Source organism: Perognathus longimembris, chromosome 13, assembly GCF_023159225.1.
Source record: "Perognathus longimembris pacificus isolate PPM17 chromosome 13, ASM2315922v1, whole genome shotgun sequence".
NCBI lineage: Eukaryota > Metazoa > Chordata > Mammalia > Rodentia > Heteromyidae > Perognathus > Perognathus longimembris.
The window spans coordinates 15,494,468-15,518,103 of NC_063173.1; the positions used below are offsets into that span (position 1 = coordinate 15,494,468).

Consider the following 23,636-nt stretch of genomic DNA (forward strand, 5'->3'; position numbering starts at 1 on the left):
AAAGAATCTGTCCTAAACGGAACCTTCCATCTAGAAAGTGAAGACCTGCCTCCAAGATAGGTTTTAATGGATTACTGAAGGCCCCTTGTTTTAGGCCCTAGTGTGTCTGAGTGAGCATGCTCCTTGGGCATCAACAAGAGCAGACGCCCCTCTTGCCAGACTTACCCCATCTGCTTCCCCGCCAGCAATCATGTGTGCCACGAAGCCCTCCAATGATGAGAAGATTGATGAGAAGTTTTTGTCTTCATAACTGTGAAGAAAAAGAAATGGGATGAAATTACCTAGAAATCCTCCAGAATGGGAGGGAAATGAGCAGATGATTCATTAAGAAAATAAAGCACTTCACACTTAAAAATAAAGTCTTAGGCTCTCCCTACAAATTACAGAGAGAACTTCATTGTATTTTTCTCAGGTGAAAATGAAGGAGAACTTAATTTTCTCATTTTCTGTCTTTTCGAGCCTAAATCATTTCCAAGACTGTGCTGTGTGCCATATCTGACCCTTGTGCAGAATAATGCTTAGTTCTTCTACTTTGCTTTTTATTTATCCTTCTGGGAAAACTCAATTGGAACCCTGCCAGAATTGAGGAACGATGTTGTTTGCTGTTCTGTATTGCAAACTTAGTATTTTATCCCATGGATTACTTTAAAAATAATAACTGAATGCATAATTAAGCTAATTAAACTTTCAGCATGCACTCGCCAACAGTTTTCATTGGTACCCAGTTCCCGTCCCTTTTTCCTCTACTGATATTTTTGTGAAGTGTCATACCTCTTTTATTTTTGCCTTTTATACTGTGGTCATGTTGCTTTAGTTGCCAAAATGACTGAAACCTTTGAAATGTGTGAGCAGGGCTAAAAAGTCATCAGTTATTACATTAACTATTGATAAATATACACCAGGATTCTATTCCCTTCTCATCCTGCTGTAGCCTGGTTACAGTGAATAACCAGGTTAACACTAGCACCTACTGATTCCCTTGTACCTCTAATAAGCTGGGGTGTTGACACTAATGACCAATCCCAATTCTACGCAATCACCCTTGAAACAAAAGAAAACAAAACCCGACTTACTGTGGTGAGTTACCCTTCAAGGAACTGGAAGGTGTTGGTAGGCGGACCACCTTCCAGGTGCTTCCTGTCAGACCACATTACTGAGCCAAGCTCCCATGATCCCCTGCTCTGCACCATCATGTGGCCGTACTGCTATGTCATCTGCATCCCTGGGTTGTGACATCCAGGGCCTTGGACCATTATCTGTAAAATGCCATCTTTCTCTTCTGCAGGCCTTTCTTTTACTACTACGCCAAATTCCTGGGTCCTGGCCTCTCCGTACCTACACAGTAATACTGTGTAAATCATTCTTATTCTAAGAATCCAGTAGTTGTTTGTATAACTGTGCAATTTATATGCCTAAATGTAAACACTTTGTTTTTCAACACTCCTAAGGTCATCCCATGAATAGAAATCTGTTATTTTTCTCATAATAAGAACTCTTTCCAGACCAATCAGTAGATGTTCATATCTTCCTTTGCAGTGACAAACCTGGTTATTATTATTCCATTGTGTGTGTTTTACTACAAGCACACTCCAACCCTCTTTTGCTTTTATTTTATTTCTAGTAGGGTCTTATGTTTTTGCCCAAGGCCAGCTTTAGATCATAGTCCTCCTACCTATTTTCTCCCCTGTAGCTGGGTTTACAGACATGCCATGTCTTGATATGCAGCTATTGTTAACTATATGCTGTGTGCGATTCTAAAAACTTTGCATATACTACCTCCTTTATTCATCACAGAACCTTATGAAGTGCACAGCATAACTTGCTTTATAAATAAAGAAGATGAAACACAAGTGATTAAGTGACTTACCCAAGATCGGATAGTGAGTGACAAACCTTCAATTAAACCCAGGTTGTCTAAACCACAACCTCTACTTTGAAACATGAATTCATTTAGAGTTAATGTGACATGATCTTAACTAATTTTCCTTAATTAGTTATATGGGGAAAATTTCCACTATTTGCCAAAGTACTAGTAGTATCACATAATAGATATTCACATTTCTTAACTTTTGATTCAGGAACAAAGTATGTGTCAAAAATTGAACATGTGATATATATACACAATGGAATTCTATACTTCCATCAGAAAGGATGACATTGCCCCATTCATAAGGAAATGGAAAGTCTTGGAAAAAATGATATTAAGTGAAGTGAGCCAGACCCAAAGGAACATAGATTCTATGGTTTCTCTCATTGGTAATAATTAGTATATGTCTGGGATAGTCCTAGCAGATGATCACAATAACTCAATAGTTATGTGCATTTCATCATATAAGTTGATGATAAGTGAAATTTGAACTCAGAGTTATGGAAACAAGAGGTTTTTAGTTATTTTTAATATACTATCTGAATTTTTTTCTTTTTTCTTTCCTATGGTTTATCCTCTGTTGTTACTGTATTTGATTTCGGTACCCTGGGTATTGTATATATGCTTATCTGAATTAGGGAAGAGAGAAGGGGAACATCAAAATGGTGAGACAAAGGATAAGGAGCAAACCAATGTAACTGCAATACTTATAAGCAATACATTGGAAATTAACTGTACAGCTGGGGGGAGGCAGGCTGAGGGGAGGGAAGGTGGGAGAAAAATGAGGGAGGAGGTAACAAGTGTAACGAGAAATGTACTCACTATCCCACATATGTAACTGTAACCCCTCTGTACGTCACCTTGACAATAAAATTAAATTTATATATAATAAAAATTGGAGCTGGTGCCAATGGCTCACACCTGTAATCCTAGTTACTCAGGATGCTGAGAGCTAAGGATTGCAGTTTGAAGCCAGTCCAGGTAGGAAAATTCAAGGGACTTTTATCTCTAATTAACCACCAAAAAGCCGGAAGTGGAGCTGTGGTTCAAGTGGTAGAGCAGAGCACTACCCTTGAACAAAAGGCTGAGAAATGGTGCCTAGGCCCTGAGGTCAAGCCTCAGGACAGGAACTACCTAGATAAATATAGGTAGGTAGGTAGGTAAGTAGGTAGGTAGGTATGTAGGTAGATAGATAGGTAATAAAATATAATAAATTGTGATAAATTGAAATAATAACTAGAATTTGAAAGCTGTTTAGTGTTGTCCTCAGACAGTCTCTTACCATAATTCGGTTGATTGTAGAATCTATTATGAATGAAAGAAAATATTGAGACCATATTGTTGTAAGTTGTGCTGCTAATGTGCTATTGATGTTTTAATAGAACTTTTAGTTCTTAGAGAATAGAAACCCCTGTGTAATATTGAGTGTGCCTTTATGAATTTGTATGACATATGATTTTATGTGATAATTATGTGCTAAAGCCTCTTGACAACCTGTATTCTTTGGGCTATTTTTATACTTTATTTTTCTTTCCATTGATTTTCAGTTTATTAGTAGCCAAATGCTTTACCATCTAATAAGACTAATCCCTCAGTCAGTGTGTGTGTGTGTGTGTGTGTGTGTGTGTATGTTTATTGCTTATTGCCAGACATCAGGCACAAGGCCTTGTGCATGCTAAGCAAGTGTTCCACCAATGAGCTGTACTAATCTTCCACCTTATTCTTTTATTCTTATTAATGACAAAAAGATGGCTTTTGCCAGAAATTGGACAACAGAGTCTTTCATACTTGTCTACCCAGGTGTGCTTTGAACCGTGATCCTCAGATTTCAACGTCCTGAGTAGCTAGGATTATAGAAGTAAGCCATTGGGCTGGGGATATAGCCTAGTGGCAAGAGTGCCTGCCTCGGATACACGAGGCCCTAGGTTCGATTCCCCCGCACAACATATACAGAAAACGGCCAGAAGCGGTGCTGTGGCTCAAGTGGCAGAGTGCTAGCCTTGAGCTGGAAGAAGCCAGGGACAGTGCTCAGGCCCTGAGTCCAAGGCCCAGGACTGGCCAAAAAAAAAAAAAAAAAGAAGTAAGCCATTGGCTCCTGGCTGTCAATATGAGATACTACCGTGCGTTGTTTCCAGTTTTTATTGTTTGGGATTTTTGACTAATATAAATACAGCCTCTTGGATATTCCTATACTGCTCCATGTGGACTTCTTCTTAAATTTATCTTGAGTAAATACTTAGGAGTAGAATTCCTTGATCACAGGGTAGATTTGTATTCATAAGAAACACAAATAGCTTAGCTCCAAAATCCTAGCTACTCAGGTTGCTGAGGTCTGAGGATCATGGCTCAAAACCAATCAAAGCAGGTAAGTTTGTGAGACTTATCTTCAATTAGCCACCAAAAGAGCTAGAGGTGGAGCTGTGGCTTAAGAGGTAGAACACTAGCTTTCAGTAACAAAGATCAGGGGCAGTGCCCAGGCCCCGAGTACAAGCAACAGGACCAGCACATGAAAGAAAGAAAAAGGAAGGAAGGGAAGGAGGAAAAAAGAAATACAGGTAGTTTTCCAAACTTTTCATTGATATTCATATCAGCCATGCATGTAAGAACTAATAGAACTGATTGCTTTACATTCCTGCCAATGTTTACTCTTGTCATCTTTGTGTATTTTAGCTATTAGAGTAATGGTATTTCCTTGTGGCTTTTTAGATGACTCATAATTTGGGGATCTTTTATATATATTCTTTTATTAAATTTACATGCAGTGTTTTGTTCATTTTAATTGGGTTATTTATCTATGATTTGTGACTTGTAGGAATTGTTTATTTTTGTATAGTTGTAATTAGCCACCTATCTTATTACTTTCAATAGGTTTTCACTTAGTTATCTTGGATTTGGAATGAAAAAAATCATAGGTTTTTTAATTGTTGTATTAACGATTTTATTAAGTACACTTTATGATCATTTTATCCCTTCTTTATTTTCTGACATTGGTTAGAATTTCCCAAACTGTTGAATAACAGAAATGATACTAGGCCCAGTCCTAAACCTAATGATGATGCTCTTTGTACTACAGTCTTAAGCTTTGTATTAATTTCATTAGGAATGAATCTTGAATTTCATATAATATCCTTGTTTTATTTCTTTTGTTGTTGGTACTAAGGCTTAAACTCAGACACTTTCATTTGATACACTGGTTCTCTACCTCTTAAGCCATTATCATGTCTTTTGGGATTGGTTGTTTTCAGAATAAGATCTTATCTGTGCCCAGGTTAGCTTGGACTGCAATCCTCCAAATTGTGTTTCTCCATGTTACTGGAATGGCAAATGTGAACCACTGTACCAGGCCATTGGTTGAAATGGAATTTTTTCCTCTAACGCTGCAACCACCAATCTTCATCTCACAAGTAGCTAAAATTACCACTAAGCCTGGCTTTATCTAATATCTTCTCTACTGGTATGGTTTATACAGTTTTCTCCTCCAACTCCCTAATTTTACTATTCCATTCCTATTTGATAATTTTGAAACATCCATGCCCCTGGGAATAAACCCTACTTGGTCAAGGTATATTATTAATACTTACTTGTTAATAAGCAGGATTTTCCAACCATTTCAACCTTGTAAGACTTGGCCCTTTGTGTTGTTTGCTTACGTTTTTGTTGTTTATCTTGGTGGAGGTACTGCCTTGCTGGTGCCTCTTCGCCTGGTATTGGAATTGATACCATGTCTGACAGAAGAGCCAAAGCATTACTGCTTCCCCTTCTGCGATCATTTTAAAGGAATCAGCTACACGTGTTAGTTACTCTGTCATTCACATTCTGTTTTGCTTTACATGGCATTCTCCATCTCACATCCTTCCATGTCACTGGCTACTGCTGAGTTCCAGGGCTTTCCAAGGCCCCAGCTTTCTCTGCTCTTGGACCCACTACTCCAATTATGGGCTTCATTGCACTCTTGGATGCTCTGGATGGTTCAAGTTTGCATTTTATTTTGGAATGATTTCTTTATGAACGAAGCTGGAGGGCATTTAATAAAAGCATCTAGGATAGCCATGAGCACATTCCTCCCTCACCTTGAGCCATGAAATTGGGTGAACTGTATGAGACTGTTGTTTTCCTATGCTTGACCTACAAAAATGGAAACTTCACATTATTCAGCCCAATGCTTAGACTCTTTCCTCTCAGGTGTTGGGAAGTACCTGGAAGCTGGGGAAATCTTTGCTTACTATCTGTTGGATTGCCTGAGAGAGATGCCTACAGTGGAGACTGTGGACACAGAAGGAGTTTCCTTCCTTCCTTCCTTCCTTCCTTCCTTCCTTCCTTCCTTCCTTCCTTCCTTCCTTTCTCCCTCCTGCCCTTCTTCCCTTCCTTCCTTCCTCTCTCCTTCCCTCCCTTTCTCCCTCCTTCCCTCTCTCATTCCTTCCTCCCTCCCTTCCTTCCTTCTTCCCTCCCTCTCTCCCTTTCTCCCGCCTTCCCTCACTCCTTCCCTACCTCCTCCCTTTCTGTTTCTTTCCTTACTTGCTTGCTTTCTTTCTTCCTTCCTCTCTCCTTTGTTTCTTTCCTTTCTTTCTTCCTTGCTTACTTGCTTCTTTCTTTCTTTGATCCCTTTATCCATTCCTTCCACCATCCTTCTTTTTCTTGCCTGTACATTTAGATTCTCCTCTACCTCCACATAATTGTCTTAGCTCTTGTCCTGGGTGAATTTGAGCTACATTTTTGTGGAGAGAACAGAATCCTATGCACTGTCAACTAGCTGTTACCGTAGGAGTAACAACTTGGGAAATCCCCAAGTCATCATGGCAACTGAGGTGTCCAGTTGTTTCCCAAACCATACCAACACATGGTGCAGCCTTGAGCTGCTACCAGGAACTAGACGTAGCAGCTGACTTACTGTCCCTCTGAAGTCCTGTGACTCTAATGGGGTCCTGGGTAGAGAAAACTGCCAACCCACTGTGTCAGTTTTGTTCCAAAATTTTACTAGTATTGTTTGACACATTCTAAAATTACCATGTTTTAATGAAGACTTAATATCAGGGAGCTCATGGGACATGGGATGGAAAATATTTTGCCAGATCCATTTTTGACACTAGCAAACGTTGATCATGAGCAAGTAGTTCAACCTGTCTGATGATATCACCTGTTGCTTGCAGGCCATAATTTTTTTTCTCTGTTAGTTGTGGGGCTTGAACTCGGCCTGGGCACTGTCCCTGAGCTCTTCAGCTCAGAGCTAGTGCTCTATCACTTGAGCCACAGCACCACTTCTGATTTTCTGGTGGTTAATTGGAGATAAGAGTCTCACAGACATCTGTGCCCAGACTGGCTTTGAATTGAGATCCTCAGATCTCAGCCTCCTGAGTAGCTAGGATTGTAAGTATGAGCCACCAGCACCTGGCAGGCCATAACATTTTTAAAGGGTATTTGATTCCTTTCCTGTATAATTCTGCCCACTGACTAGAGTATTCTAGCATGTTTATGTTTTCTTTGTCTAACTTGTAGATCAAGGTGTGAAAGTGTCTTCCAGTATGAATGGGGGTGGGGGGGAAGATTGACTGCCTTATGCTGTACTGATGGGTCAATCTCTCCCTTCCTATAGAAATCACTATTATGCATTCACTTGTGTGCTAAGTTTACTAATTTTGCACCCATTTTGTGCCAGGTCTTTCTTAAGAAGATAGAAAGCAACACAGGAATGAGTTGACACATAGAGTTGAGGCCCTGTGCTAACTGCCTTACATGTATTTGGGTGATGGAGGTTGTAGAGTGTGATTGTCTGGATTAGAAGCCAATGACCCCTGCTTACACCACACTGTCCTTTATTGAGCCAAGTCTTCTGTATCTCTAGAGTGGTGAAAATTCTGTTGGACACAGAGGGAAGTGGTCTGATGCTGGCATTTGGAGGATAGGCAGAGCCTTTTTTGATGAAGTGAAAATGTTTACCCCACCTAGCTCTCAAACTAGTTCTGTCCTGTCCTCTCCTATCCCCCTCCCCCTCCCGCTTCCCCGCCCCATCTTCCTTCTCCTCCTCCTCTTCTTCCTCCTTCTCCTCCTCCTTCTGCTTCTCCTCCTTCTCCTCCTCCTCCTATCAGGGTGCCTGGTTTAGAGTGTGGTTCCAAGGCTAACCATTACAACCTTGAGCAAGTTAATTAACCTCTCTAAGTCTGGGTTCTCATTTGGATAAATGTGTTGATCAGAAGATAATACTCCTATCTTTAGCACCTCAGAGTCACAACTATCTACTTTGATTTCATATGGACTAAAAGTTGCCAGAGTAAAGACCCTGAAGATTGCACAGAGGAAATAACTTTCCATGCTGTGTTCCCGGACTCTGTATAGTGAGCCAGGGTCATTTAGTACAGAAGAGAATGAAATGGAAAAGGGGTCGAAGTTAAGAATAGTTCAGACTGGAGAATTGGGTATGTTACAAGTAACACAATGCTGAGAAGCTATTCCTTTATAGGATATACTACAAGGTATCCTAGAGCATCCAGGATTTATTGAAGGATGTAAGGAAGGAATGAAGTGATCAGATCTGTTTTCAGGTAGAGGATAGATTGAAAGTAGTAAGTCACTTACAAGTAGTCTTTCAGAGACTGAAGCAAAAGGAATGGAAAGGAGGAGTTGTAAAACACACTTTATAGGTCAAATGAACATAACCTGGAACTTCAAGTACTAGACTGTAAGAATGCATGATAGGGAGGGAGGAGCCGTTGACAGAGACCTAAGAGACGTGGGAGATGCTCAGTGCTTATTCCTAATGAAAGGTGGTTTTTGTTGTTGTTGTTGTTGTTTTGTCTGTACCATGGTTTGAAGTCAGGGCTTTATTCTTGTTTGGCTTACTTGCTTGTCTGGCTCTATACTACTTGAGCCATGCATGTAGCCATCCCAACCTTTTGTGTTTATTTTAGAAACAGTCTCACAGACTTTTCTACCTGGGCTGGCTTTGAAGTACGATCCCCCAGATCTCAATCTCCCAAATAAGATTGCATCTGGCACATGCCTTCCAATGAGGGAGAGAGAGTGTGTGAGAGAGACAGAGAGACAAGGAGACAGAGAGAGAGATTTTACATCCATGATTATCTTTGGGTCAGGTCTTTATCAGTAACAGAATGGAAAATACTGTTGCTCTGTATGACTGTTCAAACCACTGACCATGCTGACTTAACTGACGTGCTATTGGACTTATCTTTAGAGGGCATCTTTACTGGAGAATCTCTCATCTTTCCTTCTCTCACAAACTGCATGAATTCTTAGTTTTGATGGAAATTTCCAGGATGACAAGAGGATGACTGAGGATGCAGGCTGAATGCGAAAGTATTTCCAAGTCATCTTTATGTTAGTTTCAAAAGCCAATGAGACGCACTCTATCTATCAGAGGCAGAACACAACGCACAATTCTAAGGATGCTCTGATATTCCCACAGCCTTTACATAAGAACAAATTTTCATCTTGAACTACTTTTGTTTTGTTATTCCTATTGAGAATTGATGGATCTGTAAAAGGAAAAAAATTCTTTTCAAAAAATGGTTGTTGAACATTCAAATTAAATACTAAAGCCTTTTAATTCTTGAAAACTGCTCTTTGTTTTAGTCAAGGATTCTCCTTCACTAGACATGTTCCCTGGGAAAACAGGGGAATTAAAGAAAAAAAATCACACGTGAGTCTTAAAGCATCTTTTAATGTTAAGAAAAAATAAGACAGTTCCAATACCACAGTCTCCTAAGTGAGATCTCTCAAGGCTTGAATTTACCTCCTCTTCCCCATCAGCCCTTATGTGGTTTTCAACAGTCATTAAAGATGCTGGCACCCTTGTCTCTCATTCTTACCCTGAAATACAGTTGCATATTCCACCAAACCCCATCTCTTTAGTTCCCAATTTGATAGCTGTCCTGTTTCAGAAATCTATCATGTCCCCTTATCGGCCAGCTCATGTCTGAGTTAAGGGAATCATAAATAACCAGAACTGAAGAAAGAGAAAGACTTTACATTTGTCCAACCACCTACCTGGCACTAGATCTTCTTGACAGCAGGGAAACTTGCTGAACAGATGCTGCGCCCACTACCTTCCAAGTCAGACAACATGTGGTTTTCAACTGTGATAGAGAATACGCTACATCTTCCAGTGGCTCCCATCCTGGTTCTAGAATCATTACCAGCATGGTTATTTCCTCCTCTGTGTGATGCCAATGCAAATTAATGCCTGCAAGGATTCTGGGTTTCTTGGATGTTTTCCTTAAGGCTTAGTAGTTCCCCGTGGTTTCTCTTGTCATCAAGACCCCTCCCATAGTGGTTGCTCTTCTCACCATCCTCTTGATGTTTTCTCTTTCTAAAAATTCAGATGTGAGGACAGAATTAATGTTTTAGGTGTCTTCAGGCTGGTGTACACCTTTCCTACTCAAGCTATACCTCTATTGATGCAGCCTAAAGCAAAATTAGTTTCTCAGAGCTATTTAACATTTTGACCCAGTATAAGAAAAAAACATAAGCCTTTCATTCATTTTCACATACACTGGGTTGCATCGACTTCAAAGGTTCTGATATTGACTTTTTCTGATCCTAAAATAAACTGTCTTAATAAACTGACATTGCTCAGCTTTATGTATCTTACTTATCCGTCTAGAGTTCTATGGTTCTGGATTCTGGACTCCAACAGTCTTATTATGCATGTTGTGTCCTCATGTTCTGCTTCTTCTTCTAAAGTACTGATTGCATTACAAAACTAGATATACCCAGGTTGATGAATCGTTGATTGGCACCCTTTAGGTATGATTGTCAGTTTACCTTTGCTGTCACCTGGGCCATGTGTATCTAGGTCATCTAGAAGGACATTAGGAGAGAGCTCCCAGATGTGCTGAGGTCACATTAGCAGTACTTGCAGAAACCCCCTAATCTATGAATTTAATAGCCCAAGTGGAAAAGGATGATGTCAGTCTAGCAGCACCTGTTCCTAATTAACCCAGTAGGATTCAATAAATTTTGAGTGGTTCTGAAACCATACCTTTACATGACATTATAACATAGTTGGCCTGAGCACCAAGCTCATTTTCTTGGGAAATGGCTCAGCTCTTTACACTGAGGTATGTGGTTTTCTTCTACTGGTAATGCCCTGACCACGGTCCTGTGATAAAACTGTCAGGTAGGTGGGTCTCCTGGAACAGAAATTAATTGTCCTTAGTGCTGAGACAAGATAGCTACTTAGTAAGATCTCAATGAAATATTACTATCTAAGTATGTCACAGAAAAGAGTACCTACATCTCCCTTGTTTGGGATGTGTTGTTGAAATGTTAAAAGACTCAAATCTTAGGAGAACAAAATCAGATGTCATGTGTTTCCAAGCAAGCCACTTATTCCCTTTGCCTTCACTGTTGCTCAGTAGTACATGTGAGAGATATAATGGTATCTTGAAGTGGAGTAACCCTGTAGAAAAGAACAGGGGTCAGATTCTCAATTTCTTTTCTTTTCTTTTCTTTTCTTTTTGCCAGTCCTGGAGCTTGAACTCAGGACCTGAGCACTGTCCCTAGCTTCTTTTTGCTCAAGGCTAGCACTCTACCACTTGAGCCACAGCGCCACTTCTGGCTCTTTCTGTATATGTGGTGCTGAGGAATCGAACCCATCATGTATGCTAGGCAAGCACTCTACCACTAGGCCACATTCCCAGTCCAGATTCTCAATGTTAGTTTTTTTTTTAAATTAAATTGTGTTGACAAGGTGTTGTGCAAAAGGGGTACAGTTACATAATAGGGCAGTGAGTACATTTCTTGTGATATCTTACACCCTCGTTTTTCTTTCCCTTCCCTAGATCAGGTAGGCATATAGACAATACCCAGTGTACCAAAATCATATACAGTAGCCACGTGGCCTACGCCAAAGGAAATTCACCCAGAACTTTAAATATAACATCAACAATAGAGTTTGCTTATCCTTGTCTTATATGATCATACATACATAGCTGTTGAGCTATTGTGATCCACTGAGAGGTCTATTTTAGACCTTTTTATGTTTAGTAGTTGTTTGGTTTTAGATACATAATGTAGGATCACTGACCCAAACCTGTGGAAATACCATTTGACAAGAAGTTTTTGGTTTCGCAGACCTGGTCTCTACTGTCCCGCCGCCCCCCACACCCTAAACAGTCATATATCAAGGAGACCATCCCCCTTTTTTCTCTGTGTTCTAGGCTTGTCTCGCTGAACATTATTTGTTCAAGTTTTGACCATTTCCCTGCGAATGCCAATATTTTATCATTTTTAATCGCTATGTAGTATTCCATTGTGTATAAGTACCACACTTTTTGGATCCATTCATCTGTAGAGTGGCATCTGGGTTGTTTCCCTATTTTGGCTATTGTGAATTGTGCAGTGGTAAACATGGAAGTGCAGATGTCTTTTTGATATCCTGAGACCTGTTGTTCAGGATAGATGCCTAGGAGTGGTACGGCTGGGTCATAGGGTAGGTCTATGCTCAGATTCTCAATGTTTTTGAAGGAAGAAATGACATGGCTTGTGGATGTAGGAGGGTGAGAGAGGAGGAGGGTGATAGATATAATGGATAGCAGATTTTTAGCTTCAGTGCCTGGAAGGAGGTTTTCACCACCCAAGACAGAGAAGATTTGGGTAGAGTCAGGAAGAAGAGAAGGAAATCTGTTCCATTTTTTAAATACTAAGGTTGAGATGCCTGTTAGACAACTAAAGATTGACAGAAGACATTAAGTTGTAGGAGTCTGTCACACAGGAACAGGCTAAGCTAGAGATACAAATATTAGAGCCAACCACACATAAATGCTATAGGAAGCCAGGAAACTGAGTAAGACTAGATATGGTAGTGGTTTGAATTTTTTAATTGTCCATGTTGTTACTTCCTGGCTGAACATATCCTGGGTCAAAGAAAATCCTTTCTTCAAGGGGCTTGTCTTGCAGAATTAGACCCATAATCCTTTGCAGGAGCTGGTCAGATGGAGGGGAAAGCACGGGCCAGTCCCAGCCTCTCCTGCTCTCCTGTGAGGGGTGTGGGTTCATTTGTGGCCCAGCAACGCCCCCCTTAGAAAGTGTCATCCTCCAGGCACACTTCCAATGCAATTAATCATGTTAATACCTATAAATAAAGTGCAATCAACAGTTACTTTAACAGTGCATGCTAATTATGTGTAGGATTGTCACTGGAAAGGAACTTTATTTGGCCAGTTTTACCATGTCTGGGGGATATACTGGGTGTATCATTGGAGTAGCTGAGAAAACAGGATGATCAAATCAATCACTAACAGCTTCCATGTTACAGGTAGGATAAGTTTGGGCCATCCATGTAATTATTTACAGGTAAAGATAAAGGACATTTGAGAGAAATGTTGTAACAAGGATTTCACTTGTTCAATGAGTTATTCTTGCTGCTAAATCTTTTTGAAAGAGGCTCTGTAAGAACAGGATTTCTTGGGGAGACAACACCTCTGGGAATATGATGACGGGTGAGTGAGACTAGGGTAGGGAGAGAGGTGAGACCAGACGCCCCTTAGCCTGAACACTCATTGGAATTTGATCCAAAGGAGCCCCAAACAACTACCGAGGGTGCAGTGCATCTCCAAAGATCCTTATACTTCTCCTTTATTTATGCTTCACTTTATTAATGCACCAAGTATTGAGTGGTCCACCCCTAGCCCCTGCTAGAGGCTGCAAGTGGGCCTTTCCCCTGAAGAATACACAGACAAGTATAGAGTAGGAAACATTTCTTTATCTCTCTAGGGTTCCTGGCTAGGTCTGACATCGAAACTGGCAAAGACAGATTAATGGCAGCAAAGCATAACAAATGTATCTAATCAAAGTTTTATGTGGCACAGGAGCCTTCAGAAATGACTCGAGGAAATAGTATCTTTAATAAAGAATGGACAGTGTGTAGCAATGTGATTGGACAAAAGGATATGATGTAATGTGAAAGACGGGGAGGGGCTGGATCTCAAAGCCTGTTTGTTCAGGTCTTGTTGGTCTATGTATGCTATCCCTGCCCCCAGCTAGAAGACAAAGCCCCTTCTGGAATAAGAGTCTAATGGTCTACTTCCAGACAAGGCAGCCAGGAGAACTTTTTTTCACGGCCAACTACAAGACAGAAAGATGGGTAAAGTCTAGGTTTCTAGGTTTTGTGTCTAGCTTTGGAAGATAAAGGATCTCATTTCAGTGAGCCCAACTTCAGAAATTCTAGTTTGTTTCATCTTCCTTACATGAGAAAGTGGATTAGGGAAGAAGAACTGACAAGACCCTTCCAATGTCTTTCCTTCTAACTAGTCAGCATGCCAGTGCACTTTAAGGTACTATTTTCTGAGCTTTTATGAGAAGAAAAATGTACAATCAGTCCAATAGCAATAATAATTATAATATATGAATTATACAGTATTGACTGTATAAATGTCTTGTCTAATTAGCCTTTTCATGAGACTCTTTTTTTTTCTTGCCAGTCCTGGGCCTTGAACTCAGGGCCTGAGCACTGTCCCTGGCTTCTTTTTGCTCAAGGCTAGCACTCTGCCACTTGAGCCACAGCGCCTCCTCTGGCTGTTTTCTATATATGTAGTGCTGAGGAATCAAACCCAGGGCTTCGTGTATACGAGGAGGCAAGCACTCTTGCCACTAGGCCATATTCCCAGCCCCGTAATTTAGCCTTTTCAAAAATCAGTCCTTTGCTGAGGATATTGATTCTATTTTCTAGGTGAAGAAATGAAAACAGGTAAGTAAAACACTTATTACAGAACTTACCTAAGATTACAGAAATTATTGAAGCCTTAAGACTTGAACCCATCTTTGACCAGTTGCACTAGTATGTCTAAGTATGTCTTCAGAAGCTTTGAATACAAAAATTTAGGCCATTGACATTTAATGTAATTATGGAGTACTCTTTTTTTGGTAAAAGAGTTTGAATTCAACGCCCCACAGTTGATCAGCTGGTGCTCTACCATTTGACCCACATTGCCAGCCCAGAGTTTGGCTGATTATTTTGGAAACAGAGTCTCACAGACTTTTCTACCCAGGTAGCTTCAAACTATAATCCTCTAGATCTCACCCTCCTCAGTAGCTAGGATTATATGTGTGGGTAACCTAGGCCTGGAATTGTGGAATACTTTTGTATAAATTTACCAGTGTATAATTGGTTTTCTATTTGTACCAGATTTTCACTTCTGGTCTTGTCCTCCCCTCTTCCCTGCTTCCTTCCTTCTCTGGAGTTAATTGAATAGTTTAAGTGTCCATTTTATGTGCTTTGTAGGCTTAGAAGTTATAACTTCTTATTTTATTATTTCAGTTATTTCTTTTGGGTATAGTACAGATCTTTGGCTACACAAGTTGATATCAATTGTATTATGTGGAGCACATGGATGTTAACAATTTTAGTCCCATATTTTCCAATGGATAACCTCAATCAGTTGCGAATTTCTTTCTCAATATTGAATTTGTTCAATCCTAGAATAGCTCTAAGCAGTCCTACTTGGGTTATAGTCCCAGCAAAGTACAGAGACATGATATTTTTATCTGCTTGAATTCCTGCAGCATCTCTTCCAGAATTTCAAGGATTTGAGAAGGAATTCACCAAAAGAGTGACAGAGTAGACAAGTAGACTAGGTAGCCAAAATGTTTAACTTATTATAGGCTATGGGATACAGAAAGAGGCTATAAGTTGGCAAGTAGAGAGTTTACACATGCTTACTATAAATTTCCAACATATGTGGCCAACGTTATTAATCTTAGTCACCTAATGTAGAAGCGAGTGGAGTGCTTCTTCACATAGCATTTTCCTTTCCTTCATGCCCTTCAGGGCACTCAGCTGCAGTGACACTTCTCTATATCTGATTCCTGTCGAGCTCAAAAATAAGCCAGATACTAAGGCTCCTTTATATTTGACTCTTAACTGAATTTCAGAATAGCTTTTACTAAGAATCTAAGCCCTTCGATGTAAAATAGAATTTCTCAGCCTTGGCACCATTCATATTTTGCAGTAGATAACTGTGCTTGCTTGCACAATGTAAGGTGTTTTTTTTTTGTTTTTGTTTTTTTTTTTTTTTTTGGCCAGTCCTGGGCCTTGGACTCAGGGCCTGAGCACTGTCCCTGGCTTCTTCCCGCTCAAGGCTAGCACTCTGCCACTTGAGCCACAGTGCCGCTTCTGGCCGTTTTCTGTATATGTGGTGCTGGAGAATCGAACCTAGGGCCTTATGTATCCGAGGCAGGCACTCTTGCCACTAGGCTATATCCCCAGCCCCAATGTAAGGTGTTTTGTAGCCTCCCTAGTTTCTGCCTACCAGATGTCAGAATAAAAAAGCCCTAAAAAATAATTGTAAAAAACAATTCTCCATTTTTGAGGGACTGAGATCAGGAGGACCAATACTCAAGGCCAACTCAAGCAGGAAAGTTTACAAGACCTCTTCTCAAACAATACCTAGACACAGTGCTGTAACCTATCACCCTAGTATTGTGGAAGGCTGAGATAGGGAAGATAGCAATTCCAAGCCATTTCTTTTTTTCTTTTTTTTTTTTTTTGGCCAGTCCTGGGCCTTGGACTCAGGGCCTGAGCACTGTCCCTGGCTTCTTCCCGCTCAAGGCTAGCACTCTGCCATGTGATCCACAGCGCCGCTTCTGGCCGTTTTTTCTGTATATGTGGTGCTGGGGAATCGAACCTAGGGCCTCGTGTATCCGAGGCAGGCACTCTTGCCACTAGGCTATATCCCCAGCCCCCAAGCCATTTCTGATCAGAGAAGTTCATAAGATGCTCTCTCAATATCTAAAATATATGAGAACTAAAAAAATTACCTTCATCCAAAACAAAACCTCAAAGAACCAATAGCCCCCTCATCAAGTGGGCTAGAGACTTACAAAGAGACGTCTCTGATGAGGAAATCAGAATGGCCAAGAGACATATGAAAAAGTGTTCTACATCACTGGCCATAAAAGAAATGCAAATCAAAACAATATTGAGATTCCATCTCACCCCAGTAAGAATGTCCTGTATCAAGAAAACTAACAATAACAACTGTTGGAGGGGATGTGGCCAAAAGGGAACCCTACTTCATTGTTGGTGGGAATGTAAACTGGTTCAGCCACTCTGGCAAGCAGTATGGAGATTCCTCAGAAGGCTAAATGTAGAACTCCCCTATGACCCAGCAGCCCCACTTTTGGGTATCTATCCAAAAGACCACAAACATGATCACACTAAAGTCACCAGCACAACAATGTTCATCTCAGCACAATTTGTCATAGCTAGAATCTGGAACCAACCCAGATGCCCCTCAGTAGATGAGTGGATCAGGAAAATGTGGTACATATACACAATGGAATTTTATGCCTCTATCAGAAAGAATGACATTGCCCCATTTGTAAGGAAATGGAAGGACTTGGAAAAAATTATACTAAGTGAAGTGAGCCAGACCCAAAGGAACATGGACTATATGGTCTCCCTTACAGGGAATAATTAGCACAGGTTTAGGCTAGTCACAGCAGAGGATCACAAGAGCCCAATAGCTATACCCTTATGAACACATAAGATAATGCTAAGTGAAATGAACTCCATGTTATGGAAACGATTGTTATATCACAGTTGTAACTACTTTCAACGTGCCATATGTAACTGTAGCCTCTATTATTAATGATATTCCTGTATCATCTTCCTGTGGTTGTACCTACACTATCTCTGTATCTTATCTGAGTACATTGGAAACCGGGTATATTGGTATTAGAACCAGGAAATTGGAAGGGAACACCAAAATCGAGAGACAAAGGTAAAAAAAGACAAACAACTACAAAAGCAATACTTACAAACTGTTTGGTGAAAATAAACTGAACAACTGAACAACTCATGGGGGGGAAGGGGGGAAGGGAAAGGAGGAGGAGGGAAGGGGAATGAGGGACGAGGTAACAAACAGTACAAGAAATGTATCCAATGCCTAATGTATGAAACTGTAACCTCTCTGTAATTCAGTTTGATAATAAAAAATATATATTATTAAAAAAAACTCATATAAAACTCATGCCTGTAATTCTAACTATTCAGGAGGCTGAGATCTGTGGATTGCAATTGAAAGCCAGCCCAGGCAGGGAAGACTTTGAGACTCAAAAAAAAAAAAGATGCTCTCTCAAGAAAAGGTGTATGGTGACATGCATTTGTCATCCAAGCTAAAATGAGATGCAAAAAAAATAGGCGCAATACAGTCCAAGCATGCACCTAAGCTGGCAGTAAGACTCCATCTCAAAAATAACCAGTCAAAAAGAGGGATGGAGGTGTGGCTCAATGGTAGAGTAAGGCCCTTAGTCCAAACCCTAGTACAAAAAAAAATCTCAGTGTCAAATATTCCATAGATGAGCAATATCATTGTGGAATGAGGACCACTGGCTTAAGGGAGTGTTTATAAACATCAGGTTCTATAGGTTCTTCATGCCAAGCCTGCATGAACAGATAGGGAAAAAAAACAGAACAGCCATCAAGTACCTGTTCCACAACACACCAAGGTCAAGTGTCCTCTTGGGACAGTGACTGCTATTTCCCACTGTGGATTTATCCCTGGCTTCCAGAAGAGCAAATGTTCAACTCATACCCATGACAAACTTGGAAAGAGTAAGGGCAAGAGGTGGGAAGGGTGGATGGTAGGTGGGTGGATGGATGGATGGATGGATGGATGGATGGATGGATGGATAGATGAATGGATGGATAGATGGATGGATGGGTGGGAGGGTGGGTGGGTGGATGGATGGATGGATGGATGGGAAGGGAAAACTTGGATGATTATTCACTGTGCGACTCTGAGGAAAAGAGTGACATTGTGGACATGTCCATGGGAAAATATGATAATTTGCTATTTTACTTGAACATATAAATATATAGGTATAATTGTCATTTTATTTTTGTAATTTTGGAAATTTTCAAAGATTTTAAAGTACTTGAAGATAAGACTGAGGTATGGCCCAAGAGGTAGAAAACCTACTTAGCAAGCATGAGGTCCTGAGTTCAAACCAAACCACACAGTAGCAACAGAACAAATAGATAAACAAAGCATTTAAAGATCAAACATTTTCTCTTTGATAACTAGTTCTGTGCATATATTTTTAAAAGTACAAAGTGTCTGAGTGTGGTGGTCCATGCCTGTAATCCTAGTACTTGGGAATCTGAAACAGGAGGATTATGAGTTCAAGGCCAATGCATAAGGAAGACCCTATTTCAAAAAAAAATCTCTGCATATATCTGTTTCAAAGTACATGTGTCTGAGAGCTGGTGACTCATGGCTGCAATCCTGGGGAGTCTGAGCTCTGGAAGATCATTACTCTAAGTCAATGGGTCAGAAAAGTTTATGGGATTCCAACTCAAACATGGAAGCATGGTTCCTGTGATAGAAAACCAGCTGAGCACTCGAGCAAGCACAAGGCCCTGAGTTCAAACCAAGCTATTGTAAAAACAAACAAAAAAAAGTTCAAATACAGGTTCTACACCAGTTCACATTTTGAATATACTACCAAATCCAAGAGTTTCTTTTTCTTGTAACTTACAAGCAAATAGCCATATAATATAAATATTTATGAATGAGACTCACGTTGGGAGAAAAACACTCACACACAAGTCCAACCTACTTGGTAGAGAATGATGCTCATACATCAGATTTGATTATGTGCATCTGCCCGGAGGGCCGGAAATAACTGAGTGCTTTCTCACATTCCAGACACTGCCGGGTACGTACATGGTGGCCCCTCAGGAATATATGATGAAGTTTCACAGCATGATCTTAGTTGCTCCTATAATTACTGTCAAATCCCCATCTTTCCAGGCAGGAGAAGATCATTAGATACAGTGATAGTTCTTTTTGGGGAAGAATCAAAGTTAAGGGTGAGAGAGTAGGCCAGGAAACAAGGAAGCAAAAGGAAGATCTGTGGTGATACATATTACTTCTCTGGCATGTCAGCAATGGAAAGCTGGGTGGGGCTGTTCTCTTCAGGAAGGAATAAACCTAGCTCCTCGAGGGGGACCTCCATCACCCCTGAGCAGCCAGAACCTGATACAGGTGACCCCATCCTTCACTGCTGGCCCCCAGCCTCTCCTCACACATAGCCCAGCCACCTGAGTCCCTTGAGATTAGAGCTCTGGGAACCAGGGAGGCCTGGCCTGTTAAAGGGAGATGATTTATTTACATGAGGCGGGAGGCGATGCACTGAGACATAGACATCCATCTGCCTTAGCAGCCAAATAGATCCCTTTGCCTCCTCCTCCTGTGGAAGCAGTGGAAGCGGGAGGTTGGGCGAGGTGACCTTCCAGAGCTGAATCTGTGCTTCTAAAAATAGAAGTATCTTCAGCGAATCCAGGAGGAGAGGGGAGGCTGAGGTGTTCAGGGCAAGAACTTGACTCTCCAGAGCATTGTCACTATGAGACTGGATTAATTAGACACAGGCACCCAGCTCCATAACCTCAGGTGGCTTTCAGAAATTGAAGCTAAATGAACTATTTTTTTTTCTCTCTCTCTCTCCCTTGTTACTCTCCCTGGGCTAAAAAGGGAGGGAGACTTGTGCCTTCTGACCTATTTGAAGGAATGCATTCCACCTAAGGAGATGTTTTCTCCAGGCAAAGGGATGGGGGCTTCTTAGAGACACACCCAGGAAGAGAAGAGCTGTGGCAAAGTATCAGGGGCAGACAGCACAGCCTTCTGGGGTCTGGGGTTTTATATTCTTTCCCTGCATGGAGACTGCAGGAAGAGACAAGTGTCCAGGTGTGTCCAAGTGGCGTGTTGGCGGGTGTGTGGGAGTGTCATGGATTCTCTCTTAGGCTTATGCAATGCCCTTTCTTGTGAGCTACAGGAGGAGTTAGAAGATTGCAGAGTTTGGCTGAGCAGAGATACAGAATTGTATGTGGATAGTGTGACTCATTTGAAGTGACTTTGTAGGGGGCTTTATAGAGTGGGGTGGGGCCCTGTTTGAAAGGCTGAACAATCCAGGGGATGCCTGTGCAGAGTGAGCCTGGCCTGGGGGTGCCCAGCCCTCTGGGGCTCCTGTCTGCATAGCTTTGTGCTGGGAGCTTTGTGTGGATTGCAGGAGGGGAGGGCATGAGTGGAAACACACCGGGGGCCGGGGGGTCGGGGGGAAGAATTATTAAGACTGTGGAGCTTCTGCTGCTGAGCTGTGTTTCTGGGTTGTGGGGAACCATGTGAGGATGTGCAAGATGCAGGCATGGGTGGTGGCCAAAACCCTTATGGCCTCCTCTTTGCCATCTCAATACAGCTTGTGCTTCCTTAGGGGGGCCGGGGGTGGGGGAGGCTCCAGGAATGCAGGGATGTGCTCTCCATGTGAGGCATCAGGGGCTCCCGGGTGAGCTAAAGAAGCTCCATGGCCCCTCCCAATGCTGCCCTGCAATGGAGCTCCTTCCTGTTAGAAAGAAGACCTTCTAACACTTAGGTTTGTGCTTTCTCAACAGGACAACGTGGATCTTGGAGAGCTGATGTTTTCCCTCTGCTACCTTCCCACGGCTGGCAGGCTGACCATCACCATTATTAAAGCAAGGAACTTAAAGGCAATGGACATCACAGGGGCATCAGGTGGGCCATCCTTCAATTCAGATTTCTTCATCAGAGCCGGAGGTAGCATCTTCAACAGTTTTGAACACAGTGATAAAGCATATTGAGTCTGGACCCAAACTTCCTAAGCTTAGTCTCATCCCTGCCACCTAGGAGCTATATAACCTTGAGCAAGTAAGTCCCTCTGGGCTTCCACTTCCAACCTACAAAATGGGCGTGATCATAGAATCTGGTTCATTGAGTTGTGACATTAAGTAGGATAATATATATGCAGCAATAAAATGGTGTCTGGTACATACTAAATTCTACATAGTATGAGTTATTACTGTTCTCGTCATTAGTGTGAACTAGACTTAAGTTACCACAGCTGATAGAGCTTATCTAGTTAAGTCTTTTCTTAGATACCACCATTCCAGGCTTATTTAAGATTGCATACGACCCTGCATCCTTATAGAAGTCAACTACACAGGGTTTGGTTTGCTTTTGTCTTTTCAGCAAATCAAGCATGCAAAAAAGAATCTCAGTGTGCAATTTCTACAGTACAAATTTACCAGCAGGACCCTCCAAACATGGTTGCAAACACACAGCACACCTTGTCTCACAGGCTGAAATCAAAGAGCGTGAGCTGTAGTATATACTATACCACACTCCAGAGGATTTATAAGATTAAAAAAGAAAAAGATGTGGCCTCTGCCTTATAATCGGCTTATAATCCTCTCCTGGAAGGGGTAAGAAATTAGTGGGGGGGGGGGGGGGGCGGGGGAGGTGCGCGCGCATGCGCGCTCAGGCAAGGCAGGAAGGATGGAGAGCTCCCTGCTGAGGAGGGGAAGAATGGGGTGCTGGTAGGACCAGAAGAGCTCTGTGCAGATCGGGCACTAGTCTTGCCACCTCTCACCCCCTCACAGAGCTGCTCTACAAGCAGGTCTAGGTCCTTTTGCTCCTTGATGGACACACTTCTTCTCTCTCTTTGTTAATTGACTACAGGTAGTTCTGTGGGCTCCCTGTGCTTAAGGACATCTACCCCCAGAACTTTCCCATCCTCTAGCATTTCAGAGACTAAGTTGCAAGGAATTCCCTTCCTGCCTTTTTTTTTTTTTTTAATTTAGTACTGGAGTTTGAACTCGGAGACTCTGCCACTTCTGCTATGCCCCCAGCCCTTTTTAAATGTAGCTGTTTTTTCAGATAAGGTCTTGTGCATTTTTCCTGGGCTAGTCTTGGACCACAATCCTCCTAAGCCTCCTTGTAGCTAAGGTTCAGGTTGGGTGCCACCAGATCCAGCTTCTTTGCTATGGTAGAAACTCCCTACCTTTCTTTTCTAGGCTGGCCTTGAACTGTGATCCTTCTTATTTCTGCCTCCCAAACAGTAGGAATTCCCTTTCCTAAAGACCTAATCTTGGGTTGGGGTCATGGGTGTGACTCAAGTGGCAGGGTGCTAGCCCAGCATGCAGGAGGCCCCGGGTTCGATCCCCGGCACTGTTATAAAAAGAAATCTAATTTTAGAGAAAGACTCCATGCAGTAGCTTAGAGGAGAAGGCTTGAGGCCTGATTCCCACTCCTTAGAAATATTTGTGCATTTTCCTTCATATGACAGAGACGTTGGTGATAGCTTCTACTTTGGCAACAGATGTGTTCACACTATTTTTAGATTTCACACATTTTGAAAAGCACTGTCCTATACTTTTTATTGAATGAAATGACTCAATTATGCTAACTAGTCACTGCCTGGATGTCACATTAATTAGCATCCCCAAACTGCAGTCCATGAGTAGGTAAAGGAGTTGTATGCAAGCCCATAGTCTGTATTTATCCTCACCCTAGCCCTGCTTCTCATGATCTCCGCAGACCCCTACGTGAAAGTCTCACTGATGTGTGATGGCAGGAGACTGAAGAAGAGAAAAACATCCACCAAGAGGAACACACTGAATCCTGTTTACAACGAAGCCATAGTCTTTGATGTCCCTCCTGAGAATATTGACCAAATCCATTTATCCATTGCTGTCATGGACTATGACCGGTGAGATGCCCGGAGCTCCTTTTCCATGGAAGCCCAGTGTGTCCTGGGAAGGGAGGACAGAGGAGGAACAGATAAGAAGCTTGGTGGGGTCCAGGCCCTAGGGAGGGACACATGGAAGGCAGGTTGATCAGGAATCACCACTGTCAAACCATGGGGCAGAATCAGACTGTCACAGGGCCTCTCAGCTCATCCACTCTTCCCTTCCCTTTTCTATATCTTCCTTCCTGTCCATCTCCTTTATGCCCTAGCTCTC

The 23,636-nt window shown here is 41.7% G+C and overlaps 1 protein-coding gene across 1 annotated transcript in view; it reads left to right on the forward strand.

The window, feature by feature from the left end:
- Positions 1 to 23,636, forward strand: part of Syt9 (synaptotagmin 9) — a 165,564-nt gene that overhangs the window by 101,733 nt on the left and 40,195 nt on the right. Inside the window, exons 4-5 of the mRNA XM_048359917.1 lie at positions 21,270 to 21,390; positions 23,212 to 23,383. Of these exons, the coding sequence (XP_048215874.1) occupies positions 21,270 to 21,390; positions 23,212 to 23,383 (293 nt within the window). The remainder of the gene's footprint in view (positions 1 to 21,269; positions 21,391 to 23,211; positions 23,384 to 23,636) is intronic.